The 25,076-nt window shown below is 48.6% G+C and overlaps 1 protein-coding gene across 1 annotated transcript in view; it reads right to left on the bottom strand.

Annotated features, from left to right (window-relative positions):
- COL16A1 (collagen type XVI alpha 1 chain) overlaps window positions 1-25,076 on the bottom strand; it is a 155,039-nt gene that overhangs the window by 22,743 nt on the left and 107,220 nt on the right. Inside the window, exons 45-56 of the mRNA XM_063140567.1 lie at window positions 24,951-24,986; window positions 22,037-22,150; window positions 19,558-19,593; window positions 17,817-17,891; window positions 17,674-17,718; window positions 17,122-17,166; window positions 12,928-12,981; window positions 11,676-11,729; window positions 10,791-10,844; window positions 8,559-8,603; window positions 7,401-7,454; window positions 2,484-2,519 (exon numbers count right to left, since the gene is read on the bottom strand). Of these exons, the coding sequence (XP_062996637.1) occupies window positions 2,484-2,519; window positions 7,401-7,454; window positions 8,559-8,603; window positions 10,791-10,844; window positions 11,676-11,729; window positions 12,928-12,981; window positions 17,122-17,166; window positions 17,674-17,718; window positions 17,817-17,891; window positions 19,558-19,593; window positions 22,037-22,150; window positions 24,951-24,986 (648 nt within the window). The remainder of the gene's footprint in view (window positions 1-2,483; window positions 2,520-7,400; window positions 7,455-8,558; window positions 8,604-10,790; window positions 10,845-11,675; window positions 11,730-12,927; window positions 12,982-17,121; window positions 17,167-17,673; window positions 17,719-17,816; window positions 17,892-19,557; window positions 19,594-22,036; window positions 22,151-24,950; window positions 24,987-25,076) is intronic.

Raw genomic sequence — 25,076 nt, 5'->3', positions numbered from 1 at the left:
ACTGCTCTTTCGATGGTTTGCTACTCCACTCCGCCCCTTCTCTTTCCCCCTCTTTTTCATTGGTTCCCACCCCCCCCAAGCTTCACAAGACATATAGAAGCAGGTCAGATGAGTACTTCAACCAGACTGCCCTTCTGCCCAGCAAAAATGGAATGACCCTTTAGTCTGTCTCTTTGGGGGCATCGAGGGAGTACAGTCCTGTCTCTGCAGAGATTTGAGTGTGTGTAGAAAAACGCTTTCGAGCCTGGGATGCAAGGTTTGGATTTTCTATTGAGGCTTGGAGCCAGTTGCTGAGAGACATCGCTTTTCCCTGCCAGGACCTGATGCAATCCATTCAAGACAACATCAAGGCTCCCATCACAGCACACACGCACACACATGCGCGACAAAGGAAAACGCGCTTAGGGAAAATAATCCAGACTTTAGGCGTTTTAGGAAAAGACAAAAAAAGGCTGGGGAAGAGGCGGGGTTGATGGAGCCCTAAGTCATTTGGCTTTGGAATCTATAAGCAAGCTTCATTTGAGAGCAAAGTTCCAGCTAGGCATAAGTGGCCACTGTGAACAAAACAAGAAATGGAATGAATCAAAATCTTGTATTAAAAAGAGCCACATTCTGCAGCATGTCTAAATTATAGAGATTCTAAATAATTCCACTTATGCAGGGTCAGACTATTTTGCGCCCTAGGCAGGTGAGCTGCTTTCACTCACCCACCCCCAACCCTGCATACCTGGGTGCGGGGCGCCGTCTCGCCCGCCCAGCTGAAGTGAAGCCAGGACGCTGGGGTGAGGCGGTGGCTTCGGAATGGTGTGCCTGGTCAGAAGCCGCTCTGGGAGAGCAACTTCTGGGTGCGCCGTTCCGAAGCCGCCCCCCACCCCAGCGTTCTGGCTTCGCTTTGGCTGGGCGCCCACCCAGCCAAAGCGAAGCCAGGATGCTGGGGTGGGGGTGGGTGGGCGTGGCTTCACTTCAGCTGGGTGGGCGCCCCGCCGAAGTGAAGCCAGGACGCTGGGGTGGGGTGGGCCGGCAGGCGGACGGCTTCGGAATGGCGCACCCAGCTGGAAGCCGCTCTGGGAGAGTGACTTCTGGGCGCGCCGTTCCAAAGCCGCCCGCCCCCCTACCCCAGCATTCTGGCTTCACTTCAGCGCCCACCCAGCCGAAGCGAAGCCAGGACGCTGGGGCGGGCGGGTGGCTTCGGCACAGTGTACCTAGAAGCCGCCTTCTCAGAGCTGCTGTGGGAGAGCAGCTTCTGGGGGCGCCGTTTGGCGCCCCCCCTTACCTTGGCGCTCTAGGCGGCAGCTTGAGTGGCCTCTATGGTAGCACCGGCCCTGCCCTTATGTTGCATAATTTGTTTTGCTAGTCATGGAGAGAGGGCAGGAACTGTGCAGAGTACTCCTAAACCCTATATCCAGACACCTCTCTGGCTTTTGAGAATTCAGCAGGTGCTGCCCACATGCTTTCTCTGCAACCATAAAGACTGGAAACTTGCCTATAAACAGATACTTAGGAAGCTGAATTCCAGAACCAGAGTTCTGCGCATTTTCTACACCTGTGCTGAACTGCAGCACATGCAGCCACCCCAGCCTTTAGCTCCATAGATTGCTTCTGAAAAGCAGCTGTTAAAGCCTATTGCATTATGTTAGTTGCCTGGTATATCCCTTCAATTTCTGTATTACAAGAAGGCATAAAGGAAGCTGCTTTAGGAATGTTTTTGCACGCCACTCAAAACCTCTCGCAGCTGCCTCCTGTTCTAAGCTTTTCATCTCTTCCTGAAAAACTCCCAGCCCAGCAAAATCCTTCTGTAATAATCAGACAAAAGGTTAGATTGTTTGTTTTTCTTGCACCTTTATTGCCTTCCTTGAACGGGGCTGAAGAGCCTTTCCTCTTAAGATGATTCCCCCCACCCTAGGATTCTGCTCTATATCAGGAAGCCCCAAAATCACATCTAGCCCCCCAGGGAGGGAGGAAGGGAGGTGCCAGTGCTTCTTCTGCCTTTGCAAAACACTGCTTTCAGCTCACGGAGAGCTCACTAAGGGGCTCCCTGCATGGCAGCGGGTTGCCGCCACGATAAGCAAACCCCCGCACTTTTGCTGCGTCAGCAGGGCGGTGCCTTATCCCGACGCAGAAGTGAAAGCATGGGGGTTCCAGCGGCCGGGCCCACCCTCTGCCCAGTCGGGGGGTGACCAATCAGTGGTTACCATCCGCCCAGCCACGCCTCGCTGCAACTCTGGATCAAGTATAGCTGGCAGATGAGTCGTACTTGAAAAAAGTCAGGGTATATCCCCGACTTCATTGCTTCTCAGCTTTGTGGGAAAGCCCTGTGATGGCTGCGAGGTGGCTGCTGTGTTGTATAATCAACGCAGCAGCACCACGCAGCCACCCTGGGGCTTTTGCTGCATATAGACAGCCCCTAGCAGACATTTGCGACTTTGTAATGGGTCCCCAATGCCTTAGCCTGTGAAAAAACTTTAGGGATGTGCAGTACTTACAGGCGGTCCCGGGAAACCAGGCTGGCCTTGGAATCCCTGGGGATAAAGGACATTTAGATCAATCACAATTGAAGCCACAGCGGAGTGGATAAAATACTTCCCATAGATGAGTCTGAAGGAGACTACAGAGAAGCCTTTGGGGATAATTAACAGTGTTAGCTGCCTTGGACATTTTAACAGAAAGGCTGGATACATTTTAAATAAATAAACATCACATACATATTAATGTAGATGGCTCTTTTTTCACTCCCATAGTGTGCGGGTGACTGAAGGTGATCTGTTCCCTCTGGCTTCCGATCAGTGACACATGCACACACTTGCTAGCTCTGGTGAAAAAACTTCCAAGGCATCCAATATAAATTATTTTTCTCAGGTAAGGATAACAGGGCACGAAGGCTGAGCCGCTGGGTACGGTCTCTCTCCTTGGTTAGGGGCAGCAAATAGGGTGAGTGTTCAATTCTCCCCTCTCCCCACACACCAAAGCAAAAGGATTTCAAGATTGACATACATGCGGGCAGGAAAACATGGATCAGGCAAACTCCACATAGCAGAAGGGCAATTATTTAGGCCAGCCTTCCCCAACTTGGTGCCCTTCAGCTGTAATTGTACTACAAATCACATCATTCCCAGGAGTGCTGGTTCAAGGTTTTGAAGCCCGTGGGAAAGACACCCTCAGGGGTCACCCTCCCTCCGTGAATTTATCTTCTCATGGCCATTGTCACCAGCTTGTGTTGCTGCTGCTGCTCCTCCTCCTCCTCCTCCTCCTCATTGCTACCCCATAGAATCATAGAAGAGTAGCATTGGAAGGGGCCTCTAAGGCCATCGAGTCCAACCCCCTGCTCAGTGCAGGAATCCACCTCAAAGCATCCCTGACCGATGGCTGTCCAGCTGCCTCTTGAAGGCCTCTAGGGTGGGAAAGCCCACTACTTCCCTAGGTCATTGGTTCCATTGTGGTGCTGCTCTAACTGTCAGGATGCTTTTCCTGATGTCCAGCTGGAATCTGGCTTCCTGTAACTTGAGCCCATGGCCTGTTCTACACCAAGCAGGATCTAGCACAATGAAAGTGGTATGAAAGCAGTATATAAGAGGCAGGAGCCACACTACTGCTTTATAGCGGTATTGTAGTGCTCTGACAACTGTTGGGGCCCATTGACACAGACCATATCCCACTTTCATAGTGCTATATCCTGCTTGGTGTGGCTCCTGCCTTTTATATACCACTTTCATAGTGCTATCACGTGCTTGGATTAGGCCCATGATTCTGTGTCCTGCACTCTGGGCGGATCGAGAAGAGATCCTGGCCCTCCTCTGTGTGATGGCCTTTCAAGTCCTTGAAGAGTGCTGCCATGTCTCCCCTCAGCCTTCTCTTCTCCCGACTCGACGGGCAAAGAGCCCGGGAGGGAGTGGGCTGGGGCATGTGCTCCTCCTCCTCCTCCTCAGCGCCACCGTTGTTGTCTAGGCTGGAGCTAGAGGCAAGTGAACAGCAAGTGCAGAGTATTCTTGTCAGTGGGGCTCTGCTGGGATATGGACCCCCGGCTGGAGCTCAGACCTGCCTACCCTTGATACCAGCCCTGATCCCCAGCCAGCATGGGGATGATGGCCACGATGACTGGGGAGGATGTGAGTTGTAGTGCAACACATCTGGTGCAACACATCCAAAAGGTACCATGTTGGGGAAGGCCAACTTAAGCCAACACACATCCTTGTCTGGCAGAAGATTGATGGGACGATGTTTTGAGTCACACCTACGCTGCGGTGCAAGTGGGAAAAGTCTTGCGCAGGTACCCTTGGACTTGTGCACTTACCCTCCTCCATATATGCATGCAGGTATTATTACGTTGATGTCCTGTCCTTTTTTTCCTCTTGCAAAGAGCCCAAGGCAGCTTACATGCTCCTCCTCCTTTCCGTGTTATCCTCACAACAACAGCCTTGTGAGGTAGGTTAGGCTGAGAGTCAGTGACTGGCCCAAAGTCACCCAGTGAGCTTCATGGCGGAGAGGGGACTAGAACCCAGATCTCCTGAGTCCCAGTCCAAGACCCTAACCATTATACCACACTGGCTGTCATACCCATTCAACCTACCCCTTCCCCTCTGTGGTGAGACCCTTTCTTTAAAGAAATCTTTCATGCTGTGCCAATTAACATCTGAACATCTTCAGAATGCTGCTCTTCTACCTCTGGAGACCTGCAGCCTGCCTCTGAACTCTTGGAATTAAGAAGGAGAGTTTGCTTGTTTGTTTAGTTGATTCACAGCATTTTGATTCTGCCTTTTCTGCCTCCCTGGGAGGCATTCAAGTCGGCAGCTTGCATCGCAGTAATCCATAAAGTAATGCGAAATATTCACAACAGGAAGAGACGGCAGATTATACATTCTGAACGGTCCAGAGAGCTTTGGCTATAGGGCAGTATAGAAACGTAACTGAAAATCAGATTAAAAGACCAACAGCCCCTATATAGACCCAATGTCAAGCAGCCAATGGGCTGCCAGAAAAATAGGTTTTTTAGCTTCATGCAGAAAGGCATCAGAGAGGGAGAAAATCCAGGGATTTCCAGGGGGTGGGGGGCAAAGTATTCCACCACCAAGGCAGGATAACAGAGAAGGTCCTATCAAGTGTTTCTGTCAATCAACCTTCATCCAGCAGGAGGGAGGCCAATGCATCCCACTGTACAGAGAACAGTTTGAAGGCATCTGCCATTTGAAAGGCTGTCTAGCCCTATTCTGATATAAAAACAAAGAACCCTAAGCAGACTGAGGAGATGTGCACCTCACCTGGCTACAGTCTTCCCCAACCATGGCGAGATATATTGCATTTCTGTTTAAATTACAGTAATGATTTCTAAGTGTTCGCCATATGCACATTCCCTCACTTGTCCTGATTTGGGGCCATTGTGGCCCCTCTTTTGCAGAAGTGGCTCCCTTCTCTGGCCTCGCGGCACGCTGCAGGATTCCCCAGATGAGTCCAGGTTGGACTCGATGGCCTTGTAGGCCCCTTCCAACTCTGCTACTCTATGATTCCATGATTCTATGACCTGAGAGAGCAGGCAGCGTTGTGTGGCAAGTGTGGGCCCTTTAAGAGTCTGTGACATTTATGAGAAAGCATGGCCTGTGCTCAAAGGCACCCACCCTCCAGGGTCTCCACATCAGTCACTGGCCTGAGTGAGCAAGTGTCCTGGCTGGAATGAGGCAATCTTAAGGCAGTTATTCCCAGAGGTAGAACAGGCGCATTTCCCTGAGGGTGATCAATTCTGCTGCCTCTCTGCATCGGGGGGACGGGGGATGACTGATTACTGAATTACTGATTACTGAGTTACTATTACAGGGTTACTGAGTGGTCCCTGCCAGCGGGAGGATGCATGGCAAGGGGCAAAGTCAGATCATTGAATCATACAGAGACTCAGCAGGGAGCCTCCTCTGTGAGTAAGTACTGGGGGCTTACAGTGCACATATCTCAGAGAGGAAGGATGGGAGGAATAAAGCACAGGGAGCCACCACGGGATGGGTGACGCCAGTAGGTGGAATTTGTGGAACCCTTGGAGAAGGAGTTGGGCTTAGAGGCCTGGTTGTGACACGGAGGTTCTAGGGATGGATGGATGGATGGACTCACCCACATCCGAGTTGTCAGTCACTCGCCCCACCACCACCTGACCCCCCTCGTGGCACCGTGCGAGCTTCTTTGAGGCTCGGCAAGTGTCTGATGACATCACGAGCCTGTCCACCCTCATCTGGAGCCTCCACTGTGCACAATAACAGAGGCTCCAAAAACTCTGTATTTTCTCCGTTGCGTAAATGGTGCTGTAAAAGCCACATTTATGCAACGGGGAAATATGAAAATTCCGGAGCCTCCATTGTTGTGCGCAATAGAGGCTTCAGAAATTGCGCATTTCTCTGTTGTGTAAATAGCGGCCGTAAAGACCCCATTTACGCAGAGGGGGAAATACGTAATTTCCAGAGCCTCCACTGTACGCAAAAATGTAGACTCCGGACGAGTGCAGAAGGCTGCTGGGTGCTCGTCGGGCCATGTGGGGGCTTGAAGCGCCGCGTCCGGCGAGCTGTGTCCAGAGCGTGGACACGGGGAGTCTGCCAAACCCCCGGGCCCAGTCAGGCGCCCGCAACATCCCTACCAGGTTCTCACATAACACTAAGCCACGGTGTGGTTTGTTGAAATCTGAAGCCTATTCCCACAAACAAACCATGGTTTGTTAACCAGCTAGAAACCACAAAGAGAAGCTGTGGCTTGTTATTGCTTATGACATCTGGCTTGTTTTAACCATGGGTTGTTGTGATATCTACACCCGGGACTGTGGCTTATCCCTGGTTTGTTTACGTTGCTGTCTGCTCTGGAACAGAGGCATCTGGCAAGAACAGCCTGACAATGAAATTGCTCTGAAGGCTGGCAAAACCGATGGAAGAGAAGCAAGCCACAAATAGGGAAAACAAGCTGTGTTTTGTTTGCTTACCTGCAAGATGATTCCCGTCTAAAGCAACAAATCACGATAAACGGAAACCATGGCTTAGGGTTATGTGAGAATGCAGCCAGAGTCAGGCCTGCACTGCGGCCCACCCTCCAGCCAAGCAGCCTAGAGGCCAAAACTACACCAAGGTGTGATGCACAGCAGTGCACAGCAGAGTAGCCTACTCTCGTTCTCCAGGCTTGGCCTATGACACGTCTGCCAAATATGCCGGTTGCTACCAGCAGGGAGGGGGGCTGGCAGCGTAGCTCAGTGGCAGGAGCACCGGCTTTGCATGCAGAAGGTCCCCGGTTCAATCCCGGCATCACTCAGTAGGGCTAGAGAAGAAGCCCGTAGAGGTGCTGCCAGTCGCTGCCAACTGTATTGGGCAAGATGGTTCCACGCCGTCTAAGGCAGCTCCCGACGTACCCAGGCAGAAGAAGGGCCCTTCGACAGGAGCATCTCTCACCTGGTCGCCTTTTTCTCCCGTGCTGCCTGCCGCCCCTCGCTCTCCTCTCGGACCCTGATGCAAGGAGAAAACAAAGGTGAACGGAGTGCCCTCTTTCCCCGTGACAAGCTGGCTGCACACATAGTTCTCACTGTGATGGTTCCTGTGCCTGGGCTGTACCACTTCAGACTGTAGGTGCAGACTCACATTTCCTCTGTAGCTGGGACTTCCCGTTGACTTGAGAGAGTCAGGTCAGAGAGCGAGAGAGAATGCTCCTAGATGTAAACATATTCTCTTCTTCTAGCTATAATTACCATGGGTCAAATATGGCACATTCTACATAGAAAATATAGTTTCTACCTCTAAAGGCTGGGGAGAAGGCATTTTTAGGGTCGCCACCAGCATTTTGCCCAGAACAAAATCCAAAGTGAATCTGGGATTTTGTCCCCCACATCTTGCATGAATGCAAAGAATTTCTCACTAATTTCCCCACTAATTTCTCACTAGGATTAATGACATTTCTCATTAATTTGCATGCCAGGGAGAAGGCCAGGCCAGAAACCTATTCCCTAGCGTGCTAATTTTCTGTGTGTAGGGGGAAATCTTTAAGTATAGAGGAGTATGCGAGTCATCTGAGCCTCCGCCAGCTGTTGGAAGTGGTACAGTCCAGGCACAAGTTTACCACCTCTGGACATAGATAAAATATGAATAAGGACACACACAGATATACAAGCTGAAGTACGTGCAATTGAGATGGACACCATCTTCTTCCCCTGTTTACCCACCTCCATTTCTCACCTCTTGCTCTGGATCGTGTCCAATTGTGTTCTAGGGCTTGTGCTAAGGAGGTTGTGTTACCACGAACCAACGCTTGTGCAGTGTAACTAGCACTTGCTAGGGAAAGTGCTAGTTGCATTGCACAAGTGTCAGTTTACGCCAGTGCAACATCATTAGCGCTAGTGCTGGGGCACCATTGGAGACTCCCCCCCTTGTGTCTATTTTTAGACTGTCAGCCCCTTCAGGTAGAGACCTGTCAAACCTGCTCTTTGTAAATCACCATATAAATAACAGCAACTTCCAATGGAACAAAAGGCCAGTCCCACCGTGGCTGACACCAAATGCCTGCAGCCAAAGGTTTTACACGTGATATCGTAACATACTACTTGGCTGTGAGCTTACCTGTGGCCCAATGGGACCTGCGAGACCATCTGAGCCTGGAGGACCCTGGAGGGACAAAGGGAAGAGAAAGGATACCTATGTAATTCAGAATTCCTGAAAATGAGGCAGCCGTCGGATCTGTGTGTGATTAGATTATCTCTAGTGTGAGCCTATCATATCTCTAACAACAAGAATTTCCAGAAGGCAAGAAAGACCATAGAATAGAAAAGGGGCTGTTTTGGGAAATTCTTTGATGCCTCTGTCTGTCTGTCTGTCTATCTATCTATCTATCTATCTATCTATCTATCTATCTACTGTATCGTGATCTGTGTTGAGTCTATGGCGAGAATGAGCAGGGGAATATATTCATAGTCATAAACAATAATTATGTCAGCTTTTATTTTTCATTTGCACTCCTTAATAGGGCAGCCTTTCCCAGCCTGGTACTATCCAGGTATTTTGGACTTTAACTCCCATCAACCCCCACCAACATGGCCAATGGCTAGGAATGCTGGCAGTTGTAGTCTAAAATACCTGGAGGGGGCGGGTCCATCTAGTGAAGGCTGCATTAGGGGAAGTCTGGTGTTGGAGCAGCACCTGCTTTGCATGCCGGAGGTTTCAGGTTGAATCCCCCACATCTCCAGTGCTGCGTCTACATAGAGGGTTTTGCCCCAGGGTGGCTTTGTAGTAGCAGCACGTCATCTAGATGATGCAGCCGCCATTGCGAAGCCATCCAGGGGCAAACCCTGGGAACGCTGCTCCGAAAGACAGGCACTTACACCGACTTTTTTGGCAGTGGAGCCCATGGCGCCCCCTGATTGGCTGCCATGGGCAGGACAGGGAAGGGGGGCCACGCCTATGTTAAAGTAAAAAAAATTAAAATGGGGGAGGAGAGGAACAGGGCTGTTCCTCCCCCCTTTTTAATTTTATTATCTGCAACTGTGCAGATACAGATAATAAAAAGAAAAAGAAATGGTGTGTGTGTGTGTGTAGGAACGGGCAGCCCGAGGGGGGAGGAGAGGTGGTTCGCCTGGAGTCCCTCTCCTCGCGGTCTCCTCTGCCTGCCTCGTTCCTCCACTCCCCGTGTTGTTGTTTTTTACTTTTGCATAGTGGAAAAGTTCGCACTTGCTTTCCTTCCCGTGCAGATGCCAGGAAGGAACACAAGTGCGGGAGCCAGGCGCCTCGCGGCATCAAAGCGACACCGCCAAGAGGGCCGGCAGGTACGGAAAGATTCCTTTTGGAATCCCCGGTGAGCCACTGACAGTCAGTGTGGATCTTGACTAGGCAGACACCATTTTTGGGGGATGGGTCTAGTTTGCTTTTTTCACTTGAACCCTGAGATCCACCATCCAAAGCCAGGTGCAAAAGACATAAACTTAGAATGAAAGAATTCTGAGCCCAGGAAATCGTATTAAATATCAGAACTGGATGGAGCACATGGTCCTTCCAAATAAAAACTCCACTCCTGGTTACCTTAAGACAGTTCTTCTCACTGTTATAAGAACCAATTGATTTAAAAAGAAAAGCAGAAACAATACAAATCTAGCACTAACAAAAAAGCCCAATCTAGATGAAGCCTAAAAAGAATTATGTATTTCTAAACTATTTACTGGTTTCTTATAAGTTAACGGATGGTCAGTGCAAATGGATTTTTCAAGCCCTTATGACAGCCAAAAGACTGATATTACAACATTGGAAGAATAAATGTTCACCTCCTATAATGCAATGGATTGAGGACCTAACAGCGTTATTGGGGGGCATATAGGCGCCACTCGCAAATGGATCAATATATAGATATTTGGTCTGCTTTTTTTTAAGTCTATGCATAATCTCCCTCCACCCACCTAGAATGTCAAATTTGATGGAACATTGGTAAATCTATGCACATAATTCCTTGGGTTCCCCCCCCCCCCACTCACTTCTTTTCACAATCTGTTTTTGTTTTGTTTAACTCACAATAATAATAATAATAATAATAATAATAATAATAATAATAACAGCAGCAGCCTAAAAAGGCCTGAAAAATCAAATCTTGATTGGTGCCAAGAAGACTTAATCGTAGGTACAACCTCAGCCTCCCTAGGGGGCGCCTTCCAAAGATGGTGGGTGCCATGATCAAGAAGGCCCTCTCCTCTCCTCTCTGGTCACCCTCTGCCTAATGTCAGAGAGCAAGGCGGGCATGTGCAGAGGGCCGTCCTCCGGAGATTGTGTGCGTAGGTTCATCAAGGAAGAGAGAGCCTCCCAGGTACTTACGGATTCTCCTTTCTCCCCAAGTGGCCCTACGGATCCTCGTTCCCCCTTAGCACCCTGGTAGCAGGTAGGTATACATAAAAGGAAAGAAAAAGGCTTAGCATCAGGTGATACTAGATCAACTGAACAAGAACTAAAAAAGCTTTTTCGTCATTATTTTTAGCAATGCCGTAAATGAATTCTTTCTCCCCCGGTTTCATCTAGAGCTTTTGAGCTACAGCTGAAAATATTTGCAGAAATGCTCAAATTCTGGTTTTAAAGTCAGATGGATTTTTTAAAAACCCAAACAAACAGTAGATTTTAATTGTGACAAATCATATCAAATGTTAGCTAGGCAAATTTGATATTTTCCACCCTGCCCACCACCTTTAAAAAGCCAATGGGGCTCTCAACGAGGTATGCTGTAAAAAAGATTCAAATGCAAAGAATAAAAACGTGAATTTTGGAGAGAGCAAAATGTTGGTGGGAACAATGAGCTCTGACTGTTTCCCTTGAGGCCTTCTGGCTCTGCTGTAGGCCGCTGGTTTGTGAGCCCTGGGCCTGGCCGAGCTGCTGCACGCCTTTTGCTAGGCCAGCAAAATAGCCTCTCTGGGGCAATATGCCCAGGTCATCAGCCTTATGTCCAACCCAACATGCAGCGGAAGTTAGTGGCGCCGATGACAATGGGGTGGTTGAACCACGGACAGCTCCTCTGGCATTCTGGCTGGCTCTGATGGAAACTTTGGGTGGTTCATCCCCGCCCCCACCGTTGACATCAGAGCTACCAACTTCCACGGCTTAGTTTTAAATCAGGATTCCAGGATCATATGATTGAGTATCCATCCAGCCTTCTACCTCTGCACCTGCCTAATTGGCATTTCCGTCCTTCCCTCCACATGCCATACTCACGGGTAGCCCGGGGGGACCCATTGAACCAGGATAACCGGGCTGACCTGGAGGACCCTGCAGAGAAGGAGAGTGGGAATGGGTCAATGCATGTGAGGCCTGCGATCTCAAACAGCCACAACGGAACCAGGATAACAGCTTTCATCCATGGGGGAAGGCCCTTCCATTGTTGAGCTCTGTGTTGTCACTAAGCTGCATTCTCATGTGACTGGGTGGCTCTCATAAAATTGCAGGTGAATGTCCCATTTCTCTCCCCCCACCGCCAGAGTATGGATACCTGCCTGTGTTAGTTTAACACAGAATAGTGCCCTCCAAATGACCGTTTACCAATGTCACACTCTTGGAGCTCCATCAGATGACCGTTTTATCACACCACTTATTACTGGGCAGTCACAGATTTTTGCGGGTCCCTCTCACTACATTGTCTGCCTTCCGCCCCTTCTAGCCTTCTTCTCGCCACTAAAAAACACCCCAGTAAGTCCGACAAAATAAAGATGGAAGTTGCTGCTATCTCCTGCTGTGTGTAGGAGAAGAAGCACGATCAAAACGGCCCATTGAATGGACCACATGCACTTTGTTTACTTCCTCTTTCAAAAGAGGAAGTAATGAGGGACAAACGTGCAGGCAGAGAAGTGATGGCAAGCAAACATGACTTCCCCCTGTGTGATGACACTCACAGTTAGTGCGGTAAAAGCCTGAATTATCATACCCCTTCAATGCAGACCTACAGGTAAAGTGAGAGCTCTCATGCCACCATGAGTGCAGAACTAGGGGTTGCTATTACAGATAGTCAATGCAGAGTGCAAGACTGTGGTTTTGAGTAGGTGGTCGGGAAGAGATCTCTCCAGATCTGGGCAATCTATGGGCCTTTCCTTGTCCTGTAGTGGACGGCTTGGCCAGACCAGTCACGAAGCAAAGTGAAGCCATCACCTCAGAAAGCAGATCTTAGGCCCCATTAATGGGGGAGCAAACAGATCTCTCTTTTTTTATGGTTTCCCCCAAGTCAGGGACCTTTGGGATTGTCCACTGCAAAGCACCAAAATGCCTTGGGCAGGCAGTTGCCTGCTTGAGTCATGTGAACTACTCGGTGGAGGCAGTCAGACTAGGCTAGCAATCACACTGAGCGGATCTCAACCAGTGTCAACACCATTCATTCATGTGATCTTCCTTCCTAGTCACTCAGTCAAAAGGAAGCTGAGGCCTCATGAATGTTTTGTGGCTACTTCGGAGCTCAGCTGTCGGATCCACCACTCACCTGTTCTCCCTTGGATCCGGGGAAGCCAGATGGTCCACGTTCGCCCTGGAGACCCTTTGGGAAGAGAAACATAAAGGGGAGTGTTGCTCGTTTTTATCCTCTTTTCACTGAATTGCATCTGGGGGTGAAGAGGGAGGCTTTAGCTACGTAACAACCGCGAGCATGGATGGACAAAGAGTTATAGAAATTAGAACGCAGCATAGGCGTTGAGTGGTCCCAAGGCAATCAGACACCATTTTTTAAAAAATTGGATACTGTTGCTTAGAAGCTTTCCCTGTTGTCAACATATCTGGAACACAGTTGGCTTTTCTTTTAAGAAGTTGAAGACTTACATACCCATATGATTCATTCCAGGTTGTATTGATCAGGCATCCAATTAGCCAGGGAAGGGAAGTTTTAGAAGGGAAGTGGTTACAGCAATACTTCTTGCCACATTTGAAGGCGCAGTCAAATATTGCACCGAGTCATGATTTGTGCTCATGCACACACACGTCCATACCTTGAAGTCTAGGCTAAGGGGCTTACCTTGACACCCCTTGAAAAGAATGGAGGCAGAACTGTGTACATCCCCACGCACAAAAAAGTTCCTCCAGAAATTATATTATGGCAAAAGAACCGACACTGATGGGATTTCTTTCCTGCATTCTGGAAAAAGGCATCTTGGACATATTTGTGTGAATGTGCGCAGCAGCGTGTGGTGCAGAGTAATACGGTTAGAGAAAATAAGCAGTTTTGGCACGGAACAAGCACCTCTGAAATCACCTTGAAACTATCCAATAAAAGAGGACGTGAGAGGTGATGTTTGTTTGACCTGTCTCATGTCCAGCAGTGGCATCTTGGAGGTTCTAGAAGAGTTCACATTCATCCTTGCTCTTTTCTGCTTTTCTCTTTGTTTAGCTATCTAAGCAAGAACCACCAAACCTGATCAGATCAAATCACACTCTCCAACCATGGTGTCACCCAGTGGTTTCCCAGCCAAAGTAACTTACATCTCAATGCTATTGAAAATAACGTAATCAATTTTAGTTTCCAATCGTATGCACATTTCCTTGGCAGTGAATCCCACTGAACCCAGTGAGGCTCACTCTTGTGGAAACAAGTATACGACCAGGGTATTCATTACGCCAGGTGCGGAGTGCGGGGCGTTGTACGGCTTTTTTTCTGTTTAAACATGCGTAAGATTGCACCCTAAATTTCATTAGTTGCAATCAACTTTGCTAGAATGTGGCTGAAAATGGTATGGACACAATGGCAAGAAATGTTTTTCCCTTCCTCTCCTTACCATAATTCTTGGAAATAGCTCGTGGAAATTTGTCTTCTACTTCTCAAAGTTCTGTGGTGCTGCTCTCCTTCTAGACATTTTGGATATCCAACATCCCTCAGAGAATCTTCACCAACCCAACTCCCCGCCCCCTCTTGTACCTCTGCTATAGAACCAACGGATTTCTGCCTGTGCTGTGGCTCCTCTCCTGCTTGGTAACTTATTTAGCTCCCTCCACCACTAGCAGTATGAGCAGCCATCACCGCACATGAAGCACAAGACCAAGGATGAGGGAATCCCTCCGGGCAACCAGGACATAGTTTGTAGAAGAGGTGGAAAGGCTGGTTCCTTTTTGCAGTCCTAAATTAAGGTGTAAGCCAGTAATGGCGGGTAGCACCAGTAGACTGAGCACAAGAAAAAGAGGAAACATCCAAAATGATGCACCCTATTTTTTGTTAAATTAGGAAATGCCAGATTTCGTGTTCATGGCTCTTTTTGGAGTAACTATTATCAACGAGTAAGTCCTATTTTCTAGCCATGTGAATTCTAGTAAGAGTATTCACTAGTAATTCCATAGTAAAGAATACCATAGTGATTTTGGTAAGAGATTTTTCCTCTTTTTCGTATGCCGAATCATTTTTCCGGACACTGGGCAGCACCGCTCAGAGTAATTCCTGTGACTGGACACACAAATGTATTCTGCAAATAAGTCAAGACATCGGGCCATTGCAGAGCTGGACTTTGGCATTCTGCAAAGCTATTGTATTACATGAGATCCAGATCCTGTTTCATCAGGATTTCAAGAGACTTTATTTTCCAGAAGATATCTCTTAGAATACATTAGAATGCCATTAGAATAGAAATTCCTATTATTTTTATTGGGGGTAGATTTATAATTTTGTCGTGTATTTTAAACGTTTATGTTTAATTTTTTTGTTAATTTTTTTTTTACATTTCTTTTCCTAGGTTTTACAAAGTATGTTTTAAACTTTGTAAGGCCACCTTGAGGCCCAGTATTGAGCAAAAGGTGGCATACAAATATGTAATAATAATAATAATAATAATAATAATAATAATAATAATAATAATAATAATAAGTGGATGCATTGTATGTTCTCTCTCTCTCTCTCTCTCTCTCTCCCACATTAAAGGACACTATGTTTTCTCCACTGCAGTTACAACAAGGTACCATTTCCACAGAAGACTGTCTCAAGATGGCCTTCACCTTTCCATATTTTGGTGGCCAGTTGGAGAAGGAGATGGTGATCAATAGAGACCCCGCTTCTTCTCCCTTCTGAGTAGCCAAAGGGCAGGGGGAGATGTGGGCTCTTCTTTTCTGTAAGACTGTGCTTCTACTCCCAATTAAACCACCGGGCAGTGAAGGTTTTGGCCAGGAACAATTATTTCTGCTTTGTGGTCTGGAAAGGCTCAGATAAAAATGGGGTTTCACTTCCTAATGTAAATTCCAAGACGCAGGCTGAATTCTTCTCTAAGTCGATTGCAATCCATTTTTCCATCACCACTAGCAACTTGCAATGTAAAGGTTCAGCAAGTGTGGTAGAATATTGCGTTCAGTTTACATTGTCGTGTAAGGCTGCATGTACAACTGATTGGCATATTTATCCAGTCAATGGGAATCTCTCCAGGAGTAATTTTCTACCCAGAAGGCACCAGACATGTCCCAAGCAGCCCTCAACTGTGTTTTATGTCTGACAGATAAAGCTACACCACATGGAATACGGGAAAGCCTCTCCATTAACTGTCCCGTGACCCTCAAGAGTGGAGAGGTTCTCTTGGGGTACTGCAATGTAGGGTTAGTTTGGGTTACATGGTGGTGGTGGTGGTGGTACCGTGATGGCTTTTATTGGACACACTGGTGACACCGGCAACAGGGCCCACATGGCACAGCAATTAATCACACAGACGGTGGGAGTTACAGTGTCATTAGTGGCGTGAGGCACTGGGGGCATGAGATTAAGGCATTAATAATGGTGGTGGTGGGCAGGCGAGGTGGAATGATTATTTCAAGAACCAGAAACACATACATGGCAGGCAGGGCTCACTGATTTAGGGGAGGGATGGCACCGTTTCAAAGTACGCTCACTCTTTCTCAGTGTGTCTGCAGCGAATCAAGTGGAACTGCTCCATTTGGAGGGATTCAGCTCATGACGAGGTTCAAGGCCACTGGACGAGCTATGCACTGAGAAAAAAGGGGGCTGTTGGAACCCAACTTCCATGGTCCTGAAATGCCAACTGGGGAAGGGCTGTAGCGCAGCAGTAGAGCCCCTCCTTTGCAAGCAGAAGGTCCCAGGTTCAATCCCCGGCATCTCCAGGTAGGGCTAGGAAAGCATCCTACCTAAAACCCTGGAGAGCCACTGCTGCTGGTCAGTGTAGACAGTACTGAGCTAGATGGACCAGGGGTCTGGCTCACTATAAGGCAGGGTCCTCTGTTTCTGTGAGTAGACCTGCCAGCGCGTCTCGCCACTTGGCAGACAGATGGTGCTCGATACAAAATGCCCATGAGTTAGGCATTTGTGGAGTTTATGCATTTGTGTATTAGGGAAGGGGCACTAGACCCTGATTAAGCAGCTTGCCCCTATAAAGTCAAGGAGGAATCCCGTCTTGCATGGAAGCTGGAACGTCGTCCAACTGAGCTGATCCACATCGGCCCAAGATGGGGCCTTATCCTGGTTGCAGGGGAGCTTCTAGGGCAGCTGCCCTGTGCCACAGCGCAGTGGCCGGAGGGTGTGTGGGGGTGTGGGGGGGTGCGCAGCTTTAGATCAGGTGACCGAGAAGTGCGCCTGGGATGGGGGCTGGCTGTGCTATTAGATACGGAGCCTAGAGAAGGAGGGAGACGGGGGGTGGGGGTGACAAGCCAGAGAAGCGGCAGCGACAAAGGACGGCACAGAGCACGTGCTGTACTGGGTTCTTACAGGTAATCCAGGTGCGCCAGGCGTTCCAGGAAAACCTGGGGGGCCCTAAGGGAAGAAACAGTGAAGTCATACCTTGGCAATCACATCAGCTAGACCAGGGAAGGCGGGCAAAGAGGGAAGTAAGTAGGGAAGGGAGGTCTGGCTTGAAAGGAACGGCACGTCCTAACACAGCAAGCAGGACTGCGCTTTTCCCCAGGACACGGGCAATGCGATGGGCTCGCCCTCCTGAATTAACCACCACCATTTCCCTCCCCAAAGCAAGGCTACTTAGAGAACAAGGACTCGCCCATCCCTTCCCTCTCCCTGATGTAAGCACAGCTCTCTTTGGAGAGCAGAGTGGTCAGAGCTCGCACTGGAACAGCATGAGCAGTGGTGAAAGCCCAAATATGGATCGGACACAAAGGGGGAAGGTTATATGCCTGAAGTAGCTTTTCTCTTCCTGGCTTCTTGGGCAGGGATCACGTTGTGGTAGCAAAGGATGCTGTGAGGGATACAGGCTTGAGGGAGAAGCCAAAAGCAGATGGTGACCCAAAGCCGAAGAGATGTACTCACAGCTGGTCCAGGAGGGCCCGGAGAGCCTCTTAAGCCTGGTGGGCCCTGTGCAGGAGAAGCCAAAAGGAAAGAAGGTCACTTCTAAGCTCAAGAATATGCGACAGGGAGCATCGCTCCTCCCTGGTGTCTCCAGGTAGCATTACCTGCTCCCCCCTGTCTCCAGGTAAGCCAGGGATTCCAGGAAGGCCGGCACAGTCTTGTCCATTGTCACTTTCATCCTGGAAGGGAAGACGAGATGCACTGAGCCAACCCCAACCTTCCTAAGTGCTTAAGGGGCGCTAGCAGTTTCCAGGCACGGAACAATATCTACTGGATGAGGACCATCAGCAGCTTTGCCTCGAACAGCTAATTCAATACTTGTAGTTGTGATTCAAGTGGCAGCCATGGTTCCAGATCTTTTACGTAGCCAAGCAGAAACATCATTTAAGACATCGGTCATGGGAATGAAGAGTTCTCTCTTTTTTATGTGAGCTACTTCAGTTGTTGCTCCTGGAGTGTCACACAACCCCATCACCTAGGAACATCTCTTTGAACTTCTTTCAAGTAAACAGCGAGCAGAGAGAAATCACAGTGCTGAGGTCCAACGCAAGAAAAACTGGTGATTGCCAGAGATAAAATTGCATGACTTAAGAGTAGCCAGCTCAGGGTCTGGGGGCTGTTCTCCCATTGGAATGAGAGTAGAATGAGAATTTGCCAGAACCCATAATGGATTAGATCAGTGAACTGGAACTAGTCTGGGACTTTACATTTTCCAGAACCCATTGCGAATTGAATCAGTGAATTTGTCACAGCTGTTTTTAACTGTATATTTACATGCACTGTTGACTACAGACACAATATTTCTATACTTAGACTAATTCTAAAGGCCAAGCTAGATGGGATAGCAGGAAATAAATTACTGGAGCTCCCACAATTTTTTTAAATGGCAAATGCAGTTGGAAGGGGCCATTGGGTTCCATCAGGATCACAGATCTGGGGGAAGGGGGTTGATTCCTTTGCCCCAATTCCATTTTCCCAGTTAAACTTGTCCCCCAGCTGCTCTTTGCCCCATGTAGGGTGGAAAGCTTAGCCTTCCAACAGCACTGTGATCCTGATCCAAATGTCACCCGCAGCTGTTCCTGCCATTTTAAAAACCCACATGGGAGGGCCCATCTCTTGCTGTGCCCTCTAGTCTCGTTGGCAGTGTGTTTGGTTAGAACTGCTTTGCATTTATATTTTTCTCCTCGTTACACCTAATTATTGCTATACCCTCTTTTTCCAATACAGGTATGAAACCATGGCCTTTGATTCTTCTTGTTACATGGATTAATTGTTACTGTGTTTCACTCATGGAACTGCCGTCATCGCAACTAAAGGAACACAAAAGACTTTCGGAAGTTGTCCAACCTCTGGCAACTTCACCCCCTCCTCCCCCACCCTGGGGCAAACTTGGTTTGTCACACTTTAGCCCAACATAATATACTCAAGTTATCTTCGGAGCTCAAGGAAATATTCAAAATACATGTAACTTCTAAATCCCCCAAGTTCCTACAAAGCATAGCTGAAACTGAAGCCCCAACAACTTGAGTTAAAGAGTGACGTGGCTGGATCATGTACAAAGACAGAGCACAACGAATCCCAAAGCCCACCAAGGCAGACGGATGTTTAGCTGTGAGCACATCTCTGCTGCTAGGGAAGCCATTTTCAGGGTGGCATCCAGAGGCAACACCCCGCCCCACCCCACCCCACCCCAGCCCCCACTAGCGATGATCACCTGGCACATATGCGTTGTGTTATACCCTCTTTTTGCAAGCAACAATTATCTATGCATTATGGACATTCATTATGCTTTTATCTTTCTATGCTTTCTGCTGCAGAGATATGAAAGCCGAGAGTTTTACTTACCTGTGGCTCTTCTGCTCTGGGGAACTGGGCAAAGCACTGAAAGTAGTAGAGATGCAGAGAGTTTAATTCCTCACCCAGAATTTGCGGAATGATTTACCAGTAAAGTCCAGCATTTACCCCAATGCTTTGTCATACAGGCAGGGCTGGGCCAACTGCAGGAGCAACCCAGGTAGGAGCAGCAATGTTTTCAGGGGGGTCAATGAAGCAGTGGGTGACCTGACAAGTGCAGCCCAGGACCCCTTTTGCAATATTCGAATGGGCACAAGATGTGAACCATGCATGGCTGTAGAGTGCTCCAAGATGTGTTCCCCATCATCAGCTGCGGTAATTCCAGCAGTCCTAGGTGCATTGATTGGCTCACACACAACACAGGCATTCACGCCAGGAAAATGTCCCGGGTCAGACCTGTCTGGATGCTGGCCCACACCAGTAATTGGTGGAGGGCGGAAGATGTCCTCTGCCCAGATGTGTGCCTGCCCCACTTCCAGGCATGCCCAGTATCCTAGTGTTTGACATGGCATTTACATGGGGGCCGACATAGGTAAAGGCTATGATGCATAGACCTGTAATCCATGATAGATGCAATGCACTCTGCCTAAGTAGCCCCTCATGCGGACTTCTTTTACTTATTCATTTATTTATTTATTTATCAGATTTTTAACCTGCATTTCAAGCTGCACTGCCCTCACAAGGCAGCTTGTAATAGTTCAAAAACATGAACATACAAATTACAATTAAACAGGTATAGCAGCAGCAGCTAATGATTTTCAAGCACCAAATGCAGATGGGAATAAATGTGTCTTCAGTCTGTTGATGTTTTTTTAAGCCAGCATTGATGAGGCCATGTGTAGCTGTCTGGAGAGGGAGTTCAAAGGTATGGGGCCACCACTAAGAAAGCCCTATCCCTACTACTTGCCAGCCTAATGGCTCTTGCTGGTGGCCCAGAGAATAGGATCTCTGATGTTTGGGTGGGTTCACACAAAACATGGATGGTAGGAGAGCATGACATGGAACAGGCAAGCCCACACATTCCCATTCCCCCACTGCACGTAAACATGAACAGCTACGTAGGGCTACAGTTTCACTGACCTAAGGGACTTCTTGAGGCTTACCAGAGGGCTGTCTTCATGGCACTGAGGTGGCACCACATCCCCCTAAACCCCACAGTTTCACTTACCTGGGGTGGCGTCAGGCAATCTCCACTCCAAAGAGAAAGTGAGAGCAGCTTCTGGCAGTTATCCAGGTACTGAAGCCACCCATGACGCCTCTTCTTGGTGTCCAGCAACCAATTGCTGGTCGCCATCCTCCAGAATCGCTTCCCCGCACCCACATCTGCCATGGAATGAGGTCAGACGGCAGAAGCGCTCAGGCGTCCTCACTCCCACCGAAAAAGTCAGGGTAAAGTTCCCAAATGTTTTGCTGTGCAGCTTTGCGGAAAAGTCCCGCAGTGGCTGCGCATTTGCGGCTGCACCATCTAATTGACGCAGCGCAGATTTGCAGCCACCGTGGGGCTTTGAGTGCCCATGGACAGGAATGTGTCAGAAATGAGTGGCTTCAGCAGACTTATTTGGGAAGCTCTTCCACACTCCTTTATCAGCATTTTGGAAATGAGGACGAAATTTCATTAAACTGAAAAAAAAGAGTCCTGATCCAATTTTGAGATTTCTTACAGTAAATACCTGAAGTTTCTAACGTATCTAACTTACCTCCCCATATACTAAGAATTGTTGGTAGATGGAAAAAGAGGAAGACTCCAATTGTTAGATTGTGGGGAAATCAAGTCTGGGGAGTGATCATTATTTCAGAGTAACATGTATGCTACTTCGTAGATGAAGAGAAATCAAGTATAGTGAGACCATGCAAATGGTTAACTTCTTCTTGTTGTTGTTGATTAGTGGGGAAGAAATAACAGAAGTGGAACCTTTGAATGGGTAGATATTGTCTTCTAAAGAATTGTTGTGAAAGATCAGGAAGAATGACGAGGAGGAGAGATAGCAAGGTGTATATTATTTATTATGTTAGTAGAAGAAATGTTTATATTGGATATATGTGAGTTTTATGCCTTTGCAATTGTTTTGCAATAAATATGCAAATTTAAATCTAGATTTAAATGTTAAATGCTGGCATTCAATGAGCTTTTGACATTCACCATCAGTGGATGCTGGTGGCTCTGATGTCGGTGGGGCGGTGAATCTGCTCTGGGTTTCAGTCAGACCTTTAAGGAGTTGTTCAAGGTGCAAGTTTGCACCTTAGACGTCTCCTTTAGAGGTCTGACTGAAACCTGGAGCGGATTCCCCGCCCCACCGACATCAGAGCCACCAGCCTCTAATGTTCACCATAACATGCCAAGATGTACAAACATGTCATCCCTGCAGAGTGGATGCAAGTTAGTGACCCCTGCTATTGCAAGGTCACTGGTTTCACAGTGTTCTTAAAGCCCTGCTGCAGGAAGCGTAAGAGAGTCTGGTGGGCTACTCACCCGAGCACAGTTTTCTATGCCAGGAGCCCCGGGCATGCCCTGGTCACCTTTCTCCCCTTTGACTCCACCGGGGGCTTGGGACGACTGCGCCTGAGCACAATCACCACAAATGTTCTGGCATGAGAGAGGGAAAAAGAGCACGAGATGCAGAAAAGCCCGGCGCTGCCCGCTGCCTCCCCAACTCGGATCATCACCAGTTGTATTATGAATGATGCACAAGCAACGAGGGATGGACAAGGCTTGCCAGATCTGGGCAGGTCCAGGTCGTTGCTGCCTTGGGAACTGCAGCAGCTTTTTTTCACTGACGAACACCTCAGTAAGGTGCAGCACTCACAAACCCAGCAGCCACTTTGCCCTCTCCCTAATCGTTAGGGCTGTGCACGGACCTCCCCCCGCTCTGCCCCACTCCTGATCCGCAAATTGTGGATCGGGCCCGCTCCACCCCGCCTTAATCCGCCTAGGGTCTGCTCCGCTCCGCTGCAGAGCTCCGGCTCCGAATTGGAGCTCTGCAGCGGCAGGGGGCGGCGCCAGGTAAGGCCCCCCTCCCTCCTCCCCCTTACCTGCTTCCGTCCCGGCCCACCGCCAGCTTCACTAGAGCCCGCGGCTCAACCAGGAACTGTAGGCCCCGCTTGTGGTCTACACTTCCGGGTTGAGCCGCGGCCTCTAGTGAAACCGGCGACTGGCTGTGATGGACACAGATAAGACCCCCCTCCACCTTACCCCCTTACCTGGCTCTGCCACCATTGCCGCACAGGCGGCGGCAGGGCCAGGTAACCACCCCCTCCTTCCTCCCTCTTACCTGCATCCATCCACAGCCCCGTGACTGCTTCAACTGAGCCTGAGGACTTTCCTGTTTGAGTCCTCGGGCTCAGTTGAAGCAGCCGCGGGGCCGCGGACGAATGCAGGTAAGAGCCCCCTCCCCCTTACCTGGCTCTGCCGCTGCCGCAGTGTGGGCGGTGGCACCAGGGCCAAGTAACCCCTCCTTACCTTTTTTGCGGAGCTCCGGATCGAGGTGAAGGATCCTCCTTCACTTCGATCCGCTCCGCGATGCTCTGCTACTCCCCCGATCCTCTTCGCCTCCGCCTTAACAGGAGGCGAAGCACCCCAATCCGTTTCTGCTTCTCCGGTCCGAGGAGAAGCGGAGCACAGCCCTACTAATCATGGCTTCCTCTTTCTTCCTCGCTGCACATTTGGTACAGCTCCACAGAAATGCAGATGGAGCTGAATTTTAATTTCATGGGTATTTTGTTGTTATCTAATACAATTTTTATTTCAATTCATTAATAAATACACTAATATAATCATGTAACCAAACCATGTATAAACCATACCATATACATCTCCATCCATAAGATATATAATAAGAAGTAAGAACATAAGAAGTGCCCTGATGCTGGATCATGCCAAGGGTCATAGAATCCTAGAACAGCAGAGTTGGAAGGGGCCTACAAGGCCATCGAGTCCAACCCCCTGGTCCAAGCCCAGCACTCTGTTCACACAGTAAGCCAACCAGCTGTCGATCAGGGACCAAGAAAGCAAACCACGGTGCAACAGCACTCTCCCACCCATGTTCCCCAGCAACTGGTGCACACAGGCTTACTGCCTCGGATACTGGAGGTAGCACGTAACCATCAGGACTGGAAGCCATGGACAGCCTTCTCCTCCAGGAATTTATCCAACCCCCTTTTAAAGCCATCCAAATTGGTGTCTGTCACTACCATCCTCTCTATTCGGCCCTGGTTAGGCCTCATCTAGAGTATTGCGTCCAGTTCTGGGCTCCACAATTCAAGAAGGACGCAGACAAGCTGGAGCGTGTTCAGAAGAGGGCAACCAGGATGATCAGAGGTCTAGAAACAAAGCCCTATGAAGAGAGACTGAAAGAACTGGGCATGTTTAGCCTGGAGAAGAGAAGATTGAGGGGAGACATGATAGCACTCTTCAAATACTTAAAAGGTTGCCACACAGAGGAGGGCCAGGATCTCTTCTCGATTCTCCCAGAGTGCAGGACACGGAATAACGGGCTCAAGTTAAAGGAAGCCAGATTCCGGCTGGACATCAGGAAAAACTTCCTGACTGTTAGAGCAGTGCGACAGTGGAATCAGCTACCTAGGGAGGTTGTGGGCTCTCCCACACTAGAGGCATTCAAGAGGCAGCTGGACAGCCATCTGTCAGGGATGCTTTAGGGTGGATTCCTGCATTGAGCAGGGGGTTGGACTCGATGGCCTTGTAGGCCCCTTCCAACTCTGCTATTCTATGATTCTATGATCCTGTGGTAGTGAATTCCATAATTTAACAATGCCCTGTACATATCAACTACTTATAAACACTATAACATTTTACAATAAATGTATACATTTTTCCTATGATTACTTCACTTATTCTGACCAGATTAAATTATTCCCACCAATGCATGTGGATTAACTGTATCTGGAACTTTCTTATAAAGTTATTCTCCTGTTGCCTGCCTTGCCTCACCTGCACCAAATTTATCAACTTGATTATATAGATGACTTCCCACATCCTATTAATCCCATCCGATTAATCCATTCATCAATTAATGAGGGATTGATCTTTTTCTGAAGTTAGGAAGTAGCCATGTGAACAAACATAAACGTATAAGACATCCGTTCCAAAGACCTTTAATTTGATGTCCGACACGACACCACTTGTGGTAGCAAATGTTTTTGGCATTTTCTTCTATTTTTTTTTTACCATACTTTCTGAAACCACCCTAAATCCGTGCAGTCCACCCCTGTATCCTAAAGCAGGATGGCCTGACCCTAAAACACCTCTGACATACATCTCTCCAACCTTTCCTTTCGATGACATTGGTTTTCAACTGCGAAATTCCAGGGTCTCCAATTCTGTAGTTTGCATTATAACAAAAGTCAACCAGAGATCATTTTGTCCTTACCTTAATCACGTCAATGCCCTCAACAGCCAGCGGTCCCTGCAATGGAGAAATGGAGAGGGGGTGGGGAGAGATAAAAGGTGCATGGACCACAGCAACGCATTTTCTTCTCTTCCTCTTTTTCCTTAA

Source organism: Elgaria multicarinata, chromosome 13 (assembly GCF_023053635.1).
Source record: "Elgaria multicarinata webbii isolate HBS135686 ecotype San Diego chromosome 13, rElgMul1.1.pri, whole genome shotgun sequence".
NCBI lineage: Eukaryota > Metazoa > Chordata > Lepidosauria > Squamata > Anguidae > Elgaria > Elgaria multicarinata.
Note: the sequence above shows the minus strand (reverse complement) of the source record. Positions and strands in the feature narration are given on the sequence as shown.